Source organism: Rhinatrema bivittatum, chromosome 5 (genome assembly GCF_901001135.1).
Source record: "Rhinatrema bivittatum chromosome 5, aRhiBiv1.1, whole genome shotgun sequence".
NCBI lineage: Eukaryota > Metazoa > Chordata > Amphibia > Gymnophiona > Rhinatrematidae > Rhinatrema > Rhinatrema bivittatum.
Genome location: NC_042619.1, coordinates 277,779,819 through 277,792,241, shown reverse-complemented (window position 1 = coordinate 277,792,241; position 12,423 = coordinate 277,779,819). Strand labels below are relative to the sequence as shown.

Below are 12,423 nucleotides of genomic sequence, written 5' to 3'. Positions count from 1 at the left end.
AATTCCGATACCAATATCAGTTCCATCAGAGATTCCACCGATGCCGGTCCCTGACTTATCCATTTTTGCACCCATTTTGGCAAAATTGGACACTTATCAGTACTCTTCCTATAAAACCTCAAGAAACACCATTGCAACCGAGGACACCACCTATTACTGAGGAAGCACCAATTCCTGAACCCATACCGGGTCCTTCCAGGATTCCCAAACCGATGCCTCCAAGGTCTCCATTGCTTCCATCGATGCCTAAGACCCATCCATCGATGCCTTCAAAGCCCAAGACTACAACTCACACACCTGACACATGGACGGACACAGATACTGAGGTCATCACGGATGAAGAAGTCCTCTTGGAGCCTTCTCCACTGGAGGAATGCAGGAAATCTCCTCCAGAGGACTTATCATTCTCTAATTTCGTTAAGGAAATGGCAGAGACCATTCCATTCCAGATACAGTAAGAGGCAGAAGTCAGACAAAAAACACTAGAGGTTTTACAGTTCATCAATCCACCAAAGGAGATCTTAGCTATACCAGTTCATGAAGTCCTTCACGAACTGATGTATAGACTATGGAAACACCCCTGCTCCATTCCTCTGGTCAACAAAAGGACCGATGCAACATACCTGGTTCAGCACATCCCAGGTTTCCAAAAGGCTCAACTTAGAGCGTGTAGGGTCAAATCGAGGGACGACTGAGCGGTTTGCTGGGTTGGGGCCCTGATTAACCAGTCGTCCAGATAGGGGTAGATGTGAACACCTTCTTTCCTGAGTAAAGCTGTGACAACTATGAGACATTTGGTAAAGACTTGTGGTGCCGATGCTAGGGCGAATGGAAGCACTCGGTATTAATAGTGCTTTGTGCCTACTAAAATCCTGAGGTACTTGTGATGAGCTGGAGCTATCGCAATGTGGGTGTATGCATCCTGAATGTCCAGAGAGCAGAGCCAATCTCCTCTTTGCAGAAGAGGTAGAAGCGAGCCCAAGGTTACCATCTTGAACTTTTCCTGCTGGAGGTACTTGTTGACAGTACGTAGGTCTAGAATTGGACGAACTCCCCCGGATTTTTTGGGGATCAAAAAGTACTGGGAATAGAACCCTAGGCCTTGCTGCAAGAGTGGGACGGGTTTTATTGCTCTTAACTGGAGAAGAAGGGAAACCTCCTGCTCCAGAAGGACAGAGTGGTCGGATACTCCCCACACTTGCAGAGGTGGTGAGTCCGGTGGAAGAGCAAGAAAGTTTAGGTGGTAACCCTGAGCAATGATTGCTAGCACCCATTGGTCGGTTGTGATTGATTGCCACATGCTGTGAAAGTGGCACAATCGACCTCCCACTGGTATGCTTGGCAGAGGAATAAGGCTGCTGCTCTCCAAGTGAAAGTCAAAAACCTGAAGCAGGCCCCGGCTGGGGAGCTGCTTGTGGCGTTTGCTTTCGGGCCTGGCGAGGCTGAGGTTTTTGATAAGGTCTCGTAGTTCGGGACCTTGATGGTGGAGGATAGTACTTCCTTGGATGGAAGAATGACTTCTTAGAGTCCTTCCTAAAGGGCTGTCTAGAGGGGAAGTCGGAAGGTACCGATGAGAGCTGTTTAAGGGTCTCATGATGATCCTTTAATTCAGCCACTATTTGCTGGATCTGTTCACCGAACAGATTGTCTCCTACACATGGTAGGTCAGATAGCCTGTCTTGTACTTCTGGGCGAAGGTCAGAAGATTTGAGCCAGGCCCAGCGTCTTGCCGAAATGGCAGCTGCAGACACTCTAGTAGAGGTGTCGAAGATATCATAAGCTGTTCTTATCTCATGCTTTCCTGCTTCAAACCCCTTGTAGACAAGGATTTGAAGCTGTTCTTGGAATTGGTCAGGCAGGGTTTCAGAGAAGTCCTGTATCTGCTTGAAAATGACCCTGTTGTATTGGGTCATATACAGCTGGTAAGCAGCAATTCTGGAGATAAGAATGGTCCCTTGGAACACTCATCCACAAATATTGTCTAGGAACTTGTGTTCCTTAACAGGAGGGGTAGATGAGTGAGGCTTCGTCCTTTTTGCTTTCTTTTGAGCCGATTCTACCAAAACTGAGTGGTGGTCGAGCTGAGATTTTTGAAAGCCAGGGGCTGACTGCACTAAATAGGTAGTGTCAGCCTTTCTGTGTACTGGAGCAATGGATTCAGGGTTCTCCCAGTTCTTTTTGAGGAGGTCAAGAAGAACTTGATGAATGGGAATAGAAGTGATCTCTTTAGGGGCATCCAGGAATTGAAGGAGTTCCATCATCTGGTGCCTATCATCCTGCTCCATCTGAAGCTGAAAAGGGACCAACTCAGACATTTCCTTCACAAAATTAATGAAAGAAAGGTCCATGGAGGAGAACGCTTTCTACTCTCAGTAGGAGAGGGAGGTGAAGGCAAGTCACCGGTGTCTGTGGAAGTATCATCACCCTATGTGTCATAAGGATCAGCAGACTGACCTATAGGACAAGAAGGGGGTTGGATACCCAAAGGCCCTGGCTGAGGCTCCGAGAAAATCGAAGGAATCACCGGGGGCACTGTGGACGGCCTGGAAGGCATCAGTGCCGGCATCGAAGGCATCGATGGCGCCGATGTGCGTATCGCCCCCGATGAATGAATCGGTGGCGAGGGACGACATGGCATCGATGGCTGAGGCAATACTCCCGAAGGAGGAATGCAGAACGCTGTTTCTCCTCCGGAAGAAGTTGTCAATGGGAAGCGCACCAGAGCCATCGGAGACCCAGGAATCACCGGTGGAAGGGCGGTCATGAGCGCCTCATCTGGGATAGCAGCGGTGCCAGCGCTGCTGGAATTGGGTCGGTGACCGGTTCCACTCTCGATGCCGATGTCGGTGCCGGAGGAACCTGGAGCCGTTGCATCGCCTTGTCGATGGCCTCCTGGACCAGCCGGTCCAGTTCTTCCCGGAGACCTGGAGCAAGCAGCCCCGGCTCCGTGACGGAAGAGGGAGGCGGAGGCACAGTCGGTGGGACCACCTTTACAGGCGGAATCGCGACCCCCAAATCCCGATCGGGTGAAGCTGGCCTCGATGTCCCGGTCGCAGGAATGGTCGGTGCCGTTCCTGGACAGGGCTTCTTCGATGGTGGCTCTAACGGTGGCAAGGTAGATGATTTTGCTCCCTCAACGGTCCGAGACTTACGATGCCGATGGCGATGTTTCTCCCTATGATCCCCTTGAACTTGAGTGGGAGTAACGGGAGTCGATGGCCGTGAAGACGTCGATGGCGGACGGTCACCGGATGGTGGTTGATGCTGATACGACTTCGATGGTGCCGGTTCCGATGACGTCGATGCGATGGATGGCGTCGGGTTGTGAGCACGGAAGAGGAGACCTATCTTCTCCATTCTGGCTTTGCGACCGTTTGGTGTCATGAGGGCACATTTGGTGCAAGTCAGGACATCATGCTCATGGCATAAACACATTACACAGACTCCATGAGGGTCTGTGATAGACATGGTGCGAGTACAGTCCGTGCACCGACAGCACCCTGATGCCATGGCCATAGAAAAAAATCAAGCCACGGTACAGTCGACAGCCAGTAGGCTGCGAGCGCCAAACTCAACGGTAATCGACGAAAGACGGTCAAAAACTTACCGGAGTACTGCGGACTGAGAAACATTAAGGAGGACCCCTGTGGGACAATTTAAATTTAATTACCTCCGTGAGAAAAATTCCTGTCAGGAATTCCTTCAGAGCTCCTAAACCGCGAGGCTACTGCTGCGCCGAAAAAAAGAAGACTGAAGGGGGACCCCTGCTGGCTGCAGGGTTAGTGCCATGCTGGGCATGCCCAGTAGGGGCCAGTCAAAGTTCTGGAAACTTTGACAAAAGTGTTCCATGATTGGGCTCCATCCTGTGATGTCACCCATATGTGAGGACTACCATCCTGCTTGTCCTGTGAGAAATAAGGAATTAATTATGCACTAGAAAAAAAAATTAAATCAGGCAACAAAATCCAGCTAACAACATTTAAATCTGTGTGAGTAGGGGTAGGTATATGGCGTTATATGGCAGAGCATGGTTTATTCATCAAGTAAGAGCTGGGATTATTGTGGTTGTGGGGTATTAAGGTTAACATTGGTCTATGTATATTATGGATGTTTTCTTTTCTCTTGTATATTTTGTTGTTTTATTGCACACCATGCAGCACAAGCAGTTAAATACTGTAAATAAATAAATAAATATCCAGGCCAAAGACTTTGAACTGGATCCAGAATATTTTAAACTATTATTAGTATTTGAATTTAGAGAATAAAAGAGAATCCAGTCTTTGCTGTCTCTGGCTTAAATATTCTGGCTCAGTGTGTCTCTTTTTAATGCTTTGCTCTTGTTTGTGTTCCTCTATTTTTGTTCTCTCTCTCCCTGGTGTCATTTTTGGCTTTTTTTCAAAGTGAATATTTTAATATTTTTCTTCCTTCTCTTTCTGCTTCTCTCCTTTATTCTCTTCCTCATCATCATCTCTTCAGTTTTCCTGCCTGCATCCCTTTCCCATTCCTCCTCCTTTCTCTTCTCTTTTTTATATCCACTTTTCTCCATTCCTCTCCATACATTAACTTTTTGGATTCCCTCCCCTCCACTTATCCAATCTAGAGTCCTCCTTCTATCTTCAACCATCCATAGTCCTCTCTCCTTTGCCTCTCCCCTTTCATTGGACCTTTTTCCCCTCTCCCTACACCCAAAAACCTGTTTCCTTTCCCTCTCCTTCTATTCTTATTCCTCTCTCCCTTATTTCCCCCCTAGCTGGGATACTTTCATCCTCAGTCCCCAGTTCTTCATGGCCTCTGCCTCCCATCCCTTCTTCTCTCCCTTGGGCTCTGATTCTCTCCCTTTTTCCCTCCATCCTGGGTCCTTTTTCCCTCTCCTGAATCCCTATGTGTTCTTTCTCTCTCAGCCCCCCACCCTAGGTTCAATCTTCACTCTCCTAAATCCATAGAATGCTTTCCTCACATTTTCTTCCCTTGAGCCTCAGATAGCTCTTTCCACATCCCCTCCCAGCCTTGGAAAGTTCTCCTCACATCCCACTCCCACCCTCTCCATGTCCTCATGCCACCCATAGAAGGGTCGTAGCAATGCTTAACACAGTGTCAACTTCCTGTGCTGTGTGGGTTCAGGCTCATTGTACAAGCTGCATGGATCACATACATTTTGTGCCTTATACCATGAGGCTATCCTCTCACTGCAAAGGATGTTGACACTGTTATAAACGCCACTCCTGATATCCAGGGTAGGGTGCAATGAGGATTGGAAAAGATGATAGGTTCTGCACTTAGACTTCATGGGCAGGCTTGATTATGTTATGTGGCCCTCATGGAGTTACCCTGTGGAAGTGCACAGTTTGCTAGTGAGTCACACCAGCTCTGTGGTCTATAGGCAAGCTGGCAGGAACATCAGCATCAGCAGAGCTGGGTCCAGTGCAAGACAGTGGGGAGTAGAAGAGCTAGTTCCTATCTTGGGCCAACAGGTGGGAGCAGTGGTCTGAAGAAAACACACAGGTATTGTTGCAGGGGTAGGAGGGGCACCTAGTGCTCCACCCAGTATTGCTACCATTCTCTTGCCACTCACCAGCTCTGTTTCAGAAGAATTGTGAATTTTGACATATTTTAAAAAATTGTAAATAGATTTTTTTTGTATAAGGTTTCTGATTAAGCAAATAGGCAGATTTCAGTTTCACATGGTACTAACAGATTTATGAATAACCCAATTTAAGTATTTTGTAGCTCACCATATTTTCCTTATTCTAATCTTTTTTTTTAAGATTGACCATTATTTACTGTACCTGGTATTTTTCTGTGCTCAGGCGCCTTTAGATACTCTTTATTTCATGTGATAAATCATATCAAATGTGATAATGTATTTATTGATTTAGACACCAACCCACTAGGAACTTGCCTGAGAGGCAAGCCAACATGTTTCACTTTCAGATGGTTTCTTCTGCATGTTTTGTAAATACCAAAAAGTACATATTAAAGAGAGATTCTTACAGAACTAAGGTTGCAACATCAGAGTGTGCACGGTTTTGGAAGTTCTTCAATTTCCATAACCTAAATTCTTCAAGGACTTCGAATGCATCACCTGAAATATTTATCAAGGTCTTCTGTGTCCATATTTCCATTCCAACCACAACGATATCCATATTTATTGCGTCATATATCTGCAAATACAGAATGATATCACAAAATGGATATAGCATATAATTTTACACAATTAGAAAGAGTAGATGCAGATGTATGATATAATTTAAATTCTGTAGATTTCATGCTAAAAAGCATGTTTGCCAAAAATATCAAATAATAAATTATTAAAATACAAAACAGATTTTGCTTTGACCAAGACCTCTAGTTTCCAACAGCAGCTCAAGGATAGATTTCATGGCAAGGAGAAGAAACCATGTTGTTTTCCTGTAACAGTTATATTCTGTGAAAAGCAGGATAATCAGCTATACAAATGGGTGATATAATTCAAGTAAATCAACATTTAGCATTTCCACAGCTATCAGAAAATCCCTAGAAGGATTTTCAGGACACACATGGGAGTTCACATGCAGCCACTGTAATGTGGAATTTGTCAGCTTTATATATAAGCTAAACAGAGAAGCCAACTTCAGAAAGGAAAGCAGATGGCTTTGTGAGGCTGATTATGATGCTATCTACAGAGTGTATCCATTACAGGTAAGCAACAGTTTTCTCCGAGGGACAAGCTGGATGATCAGCTACACAAGTAGGACTTCATAGCTAAGAGATGCATACCAACAAAAAATGGAAAACAAGGAATAACTAGATTCCAGTGGGTAGTAAATATGTTTTTGTGATGGAAAACTCTATTATTTTTTGTACTTTTTTAGGGGGAAGGGAGAAAAGATAACCTGAAACAACAGAAATGGGCCTGAGAAGAGATGGCATTTGGTTCTACCCTTAAAGATGCCCTGGAGAACAGATTGACTAAATCTACTATCTTATCAGGAGTCAGTATCCAAATAATAATGATATGTAGATATGTGGGCAGAAGTCTACATTGCAGTTTAAATGGAAGCCAATCTAAGATGTATTACTATTGTAGCCAAAGCTCTAACATTATTATTTATTTTATTTATTTATTTAAATTCTTTTATATACCGAAGAATAGCAGATTGCCTTCACTCCGGTTTACATTGTAACAATTCATACAAGAAACACAGTTTTTTTTAACTCATAATGTAAGAACAGAAAAATATGAATATCACAACTCAACAGAGGTAGACTATAACAAGTTAGCAGTATACAATGTAACCTTGATATGTCTTCTAGTGTCAGACCTGCTTGAGCATAATAAAAGAAGATTCAATCTATTATCAAATAAGACAGAATTTGTTTGGTTATAGAAATCTCAGACTTACTAGGGTCTTCTATGGGTGAACTTCTATGGGAATTAGTCTGCTTCACATAAAGATAGATTTAAAAGATGTTGCTAGCACAATAATGGCCACATGCACGCATATGTGAGCCGGGCACGAACAACGCAGATTTTTAAAAGCCAGGAACTATGCATATATATACTGGTGTGCATGTAAAAAATAAGAGGGTGGAAAAGTGTGGGGATTATGAGCTTTGCTCCTAAAGAGAATGTTAGGGGTTAATTCTAACTCGCCTTCTCTCGGGTCTACGCTGAATGCAGCAGAAAATGTCATGTTCCAACCGCAGTCTGTAAATAACCCCCTCTCCACCACCTGCCACGAGCTAGCAGGAAGTCAGCCTGCACATAAGAAATATCTAGTGCAAGCTTTTAGCTGCCCCCGAAACAGCCCTCGGCCTACTTGCTTTCTGTGGTTTTCACACTTAGGCAAAATAGGTCAACACAGCACAACTGCCTCACGACCAGCTGGTGACCTCCCCCCTGCCTGCATGAAGACAGTAACCACTTGCACCTGCTGCCCACTGGCACCTACTTAGTAAAAGGTCAGCACAAACATTTATGGTAGAAAACATGTAGCAGAAAAACATGTGACGTATGTATGCTATGCTATGCAATGGAATTATGAACAAATAAAAGGGGAGGCTTCCCAGAAGCAGGGAGGACGCTTCACCATGAATACTGTCTGAGGTGTCTTCATTGCTGCTAACCCTTAATTGCTGCTACAGAAAAGGGACGGGACATGGGCATTTAGGGTGGGGCAAATAGTTGCTCGCATATCTCCTTATTTCAAAACTAGAAACTGTGGTGCGCATTGGCTTGTTATCCATGTAACTTCACTGCTACTCCATATGAGGAGCAAATCTGTAGATCTTGAGTTTTATGGCTTACAGGAAAGGGTGAAGAGTCTGGATCAACTGGAGGAGGTGCAGGATGAAAAACCAGAGGATCTGGAAGACCTCGATATTAACTGGGCAAACTGGTGGACTAATTGGAAAAACTCAGTTGACCCTCTCGCAAGCACATTTTAAAATCCACCTACATATGTGCATAAAAGCTGACAAAGTCCTATGAAAGACATGCGCACTAGCTGTGCTCAAGTAGCCTCTTCAAATTAGAAGCATACTTATACGTGACTAGTGTATTTTAAAACAAACGCATGCAAGTGTGATTTAAAATTCCAGCCTATCTTTGCTCTCATGCCAATACGCGCGTATATGAGCACACACGCATTTGTTTTAAAATTAGCCTGAAAGAACACAATTGCTGTATTGTGATCTATACTATGTAGGTTATATTTGCCTCTGAGAACATATGGCTTGGAAAAAAATATTTCCAGTGTAACCCACGGGCCAGGTTGCTCCAGATAGGAACCCAGGAGCCACATCTCAGTTCAAATATTTACTGCTCAGATCTCAAAAAGATGTTAAATTTCTTTGGAAGTAACTTTGAAATGAGCACATGGGCACTCATACATGCGTGAAAGGGTGCACGAGCACACATATCCAAGAATGTAAAACTGTGTATGCAGCTGCATGTGTATGACTTAAAATACATCTTCTACTCATATCTGTGCTTCTAATTTTAAGTGGTTACTCAAGCAAACACATTTTCCTTATCTTCGTTAGGACTTTGTCAGATTTAACATACACAGGTAAGCAGATTTTAAAACATGCTTGCATAAAGGACATTTCCAATTTTACAAATTAGTCCACCAGTTTTTCCAGTCCATCTTGAAGTCATCCATATCCCTCTGGTTCCTCAGTCTGCACTTGCCCCAATTGACCCTGATCCCTTACCCAATAATTTTAGGCCTAAACAGAGATTCATGCAGATTAATGCCTTTTCAAGAGCAGAAATATATATGGGCAGCTAACAGCCTGCCATGTGCTATGACTACCGAATTTAAAATATGGATTTATGCACATAACTGTTGGCCCTTCCCCAGAACCCCCATGAACCACTCCAATGCCGCCCTTTTCATTTTTGCTTGAGCATGTGCATATACACGCATAATTTGTGGCTATTAAAATACATGTAACTCGTGTGCAGCCCATATACTTGCATATATGGGCCTTTTAGCACAAGCAACACTTTGAAAATTCACCTCCTTGAGTGTTCAGAATTCCCTATGTGGGCCAACTAACTTCTAAGCCCTATGCATTTCTTCACTCCAAGTACCCTTTAAGTCCATTGTAAACAGCACTGACAATCAAGTAAAAATAGACAGCAGTCATAATCTTGTTGGAAGCTGGCCTGGTTTCCAATTCAATTTTACTGATAATTGGTAACCTTAAATTAAATGTTCTTATAGCTCTTGATGTTATCCAGTTGTTCTACAATTTAACTCTTCAATTAATTTATGCCCTTAAAATTCCAGCAACTGTCTTTAGATGTTAAAGTCAATTTATTTAATAAATTTAGCTCCTTCTTCTTGCCAAGCAATGAAATCAAATTTAGCTCTTCCTACTGATACTACAAGCATATCCAGCATAGCTCCCTGCTTCAACGGCAGGGGAGAAGAAAAAACAACCAATAAGGGCTGAATAACACAGTCTGGGTAAAACAAATAAGCATGGGTGTAGCTTGCTTATTGCGGCGGTTACTTCCCCTACTACCCATAACTAATCAAGCTTGATATTTCACTTGGTTGCAGCTCCATCACTGCTCTCTACATTAATGGTGGGGGTGGAAGGGAAATAGAACCAAAGAGCTAAGAGAAACAGATAAGTATGAGAAAAAAATGTGAAGCTTGCTGGGCAGACTGGATGGGCCGTTTGGTCTTCTTCTGCCGTCATTTCTATGTTTCATTTCTATGTTTCTATTGTGAAATGAGTAGAATTTTAGTCCCGTTCATTTAATTTCATCCCAATTGCTATTGCCTCTCCTGTAGTTAATCCTTAGTTATCCTTTCTTCTTTGTGGCACCTAGATGGTATTGGCCTGCTGATCTATCTGGTGCCTCTGGTCTTCTTCTCTCTCCTCCCCATGATTCTTCCCCAGGTAACATAATAAACATAGTAATGATAGCAGAAAAAGACCAAATGGTCCATCCAGTCTGCCCAGTAAGTTTCTTATGGTAGTAATTGCCACTCTGTGCAGGTTGCACCATGTTTTTGTTAAGGGTAGTGACTGCTAGAGATGTGAATCGTGTCCTCGATCGTCTTAACGATCGATTTCGGCTGGGAGGGGGAGGGAATCGTATTGTTGCCGTTTGGGGGGGTAAAATATCGTGAAAAATCGTGAAAAATCGTGAAAAATCGAAAAAACGTAAAATCGCAAAACCGGCACATTAAAACCCCCTAAAACCCACCCCCGACCCTTTAAATTAAATCCCCCACCCTCCCGAACCCCCCCCCCCAAATGACTTAAATAACCTGCGGGTCCAGTGGCGGTCCGGAACGGCAGCGGTCTGGAACGGGCTCCTGCTACTGAATCTTGTTGTCTTCAGCCGGCGCCATTTTCCAAAATGGCGCCGAAAAAATGGCGGCGGCCATAGACGAACACGATTGGACGGCAGGAGGTCCTTCCGGACCCCCGCTGGACTTTTGGCAAGTCTTGTGGGGGTCAGGAGGCCCCCCCCAAGCTGGCCAAAAGTTCCTGGAGGTCCAGCGGGGGTCAGGGAGCGATTTTCCCGCCGCGAATCGTTTTCGTACGGAAAATGGCGCCGGCAGGAGATCGACTGCAGGAGGTCGTTCAGCGAGGGTTCCGGCGCCTTGCTGAACGACCTCCTGCAGTCGATCTCCTGCTGGCGCCATTTTCCGTACGAAAACGATTCGCGGCGGGAAATCGCTCCCTGACCCCTGCTGGACCTCCAGGAACTTTTGGCCAGCTTGGGGGGGGCCTCCTGACCCCCACAAGACTTGCCAAAAGTCCAGCGGGGGTCCGGAAGGACCTCCTGCCGTCCAATCGTGTTCGTCTATGGCCGCCGCCATTTTTCGGCGCCATTTTGGAAAATGGCGCCGGCTGAAGACAACAAGATTCAGTAGCAGGAGCCCGTTCCGGACCGCTGCCGTTCCGGACCGCCGCTGGACCCGCAGGTTATTTAAGTCATTTGGGGGGGGGGGTTCGGGAGGGTGGGGGATTTAATTTAAAGGGTCGGGGGTGGGTTTTAGGGGGTTTTAGTGTGCCGGCTCACGATTCTAACGATTTATAACGATAAATCGTTAGAATCTCTATTGTATTGTGTTCCATAACGGTTTAAGACGATATTAAAATTATCGGACGATAATTTTAATCGTCCTAAAACGATTCACATCCCTAGTGACTGCCACTCTATGCAGTTTACATCCAAGCCTTATGTTAAGGTAGTAATATTAGCACACAAAAATAGTAAAGAGCAGAAAATTAATCAGTCCAAAGCTTCAATTGGTAAACAATATTCAATGTTTAAATATTTTTGCTTCAAAGCGGCTACTCCAAAAGCTCTAGTGAAATGTAAAAGTTTTCCATCAGGTCCCCCGACAAGGACCGTGTTTCGCTATCAGCTGCGCCCGCTCTCCTTTAAACCAAATTGGACCTGAGTGAAGGTATGTGTCCCAGCTAATACAGTATGTTTTTGCCCTATATAGTCCTTTAGTTTATTATTGTAATTTATTGTTCTGTTTGTTTGTAGTGGTTGAAATAAAACACTGTACTCAGTCCCTCCCGACGCAGCTCTTAGCGAAACACGGTCCGTGTCGGGGGACCTGATGGAAAACTTTTACATTTCACTAGAGCTTTTGGAGTAGCCACTTTGAAGCAAAAATAATTAAACATTGAATATTGTTTACTGATTGATGAAGCTTTGGACTGATTAATATTCTGCTCTTTACTATTTTTGTGTGTTGATCACATATGAAGAGCAGACATCCTCCTTTTTTGCGTTGGATTTCAAGGTAGTAATATTAATAATAAAAACCAAGCAAATTTCAATTGAATAGTGGTAATACAATCATTTCATAGGATGTAGATGGGAGCAAAGAGCTTCAGCATAATGGCTTTGAAAGAAGAGTGAAGAGATTCAGCATTATGCTGAAGCTCTTTGCT

General features: G+C 44.3%; 1 protein-coding gene across 1 annotated transcript in view; it reads right to left on the bottom strand.

The window, feature by feature from the left end:
- LOC115092766 (disintegrin and metalloproteinase domain-containing protein 9-like) overlaps positions 1-12,423 on the bottom strand; it is a 653,043-nt gene that overhangs the window by 586,928 nt on the left and 53,692 nt on the right. Inside the window, exon 2 of the mRNA XM_029604070.1 lies at positions 5,992-6,161. Within this exon, the coding sequence (XP_029459930.1) occupies positions 5,992-6,143 (152 nt within the window). The 5' untranslated portion in view covers positions 6,144-6,161. The remainder of the gene's footprint in view (positions 1-5,991; positions 6,162-12,423) is intronic.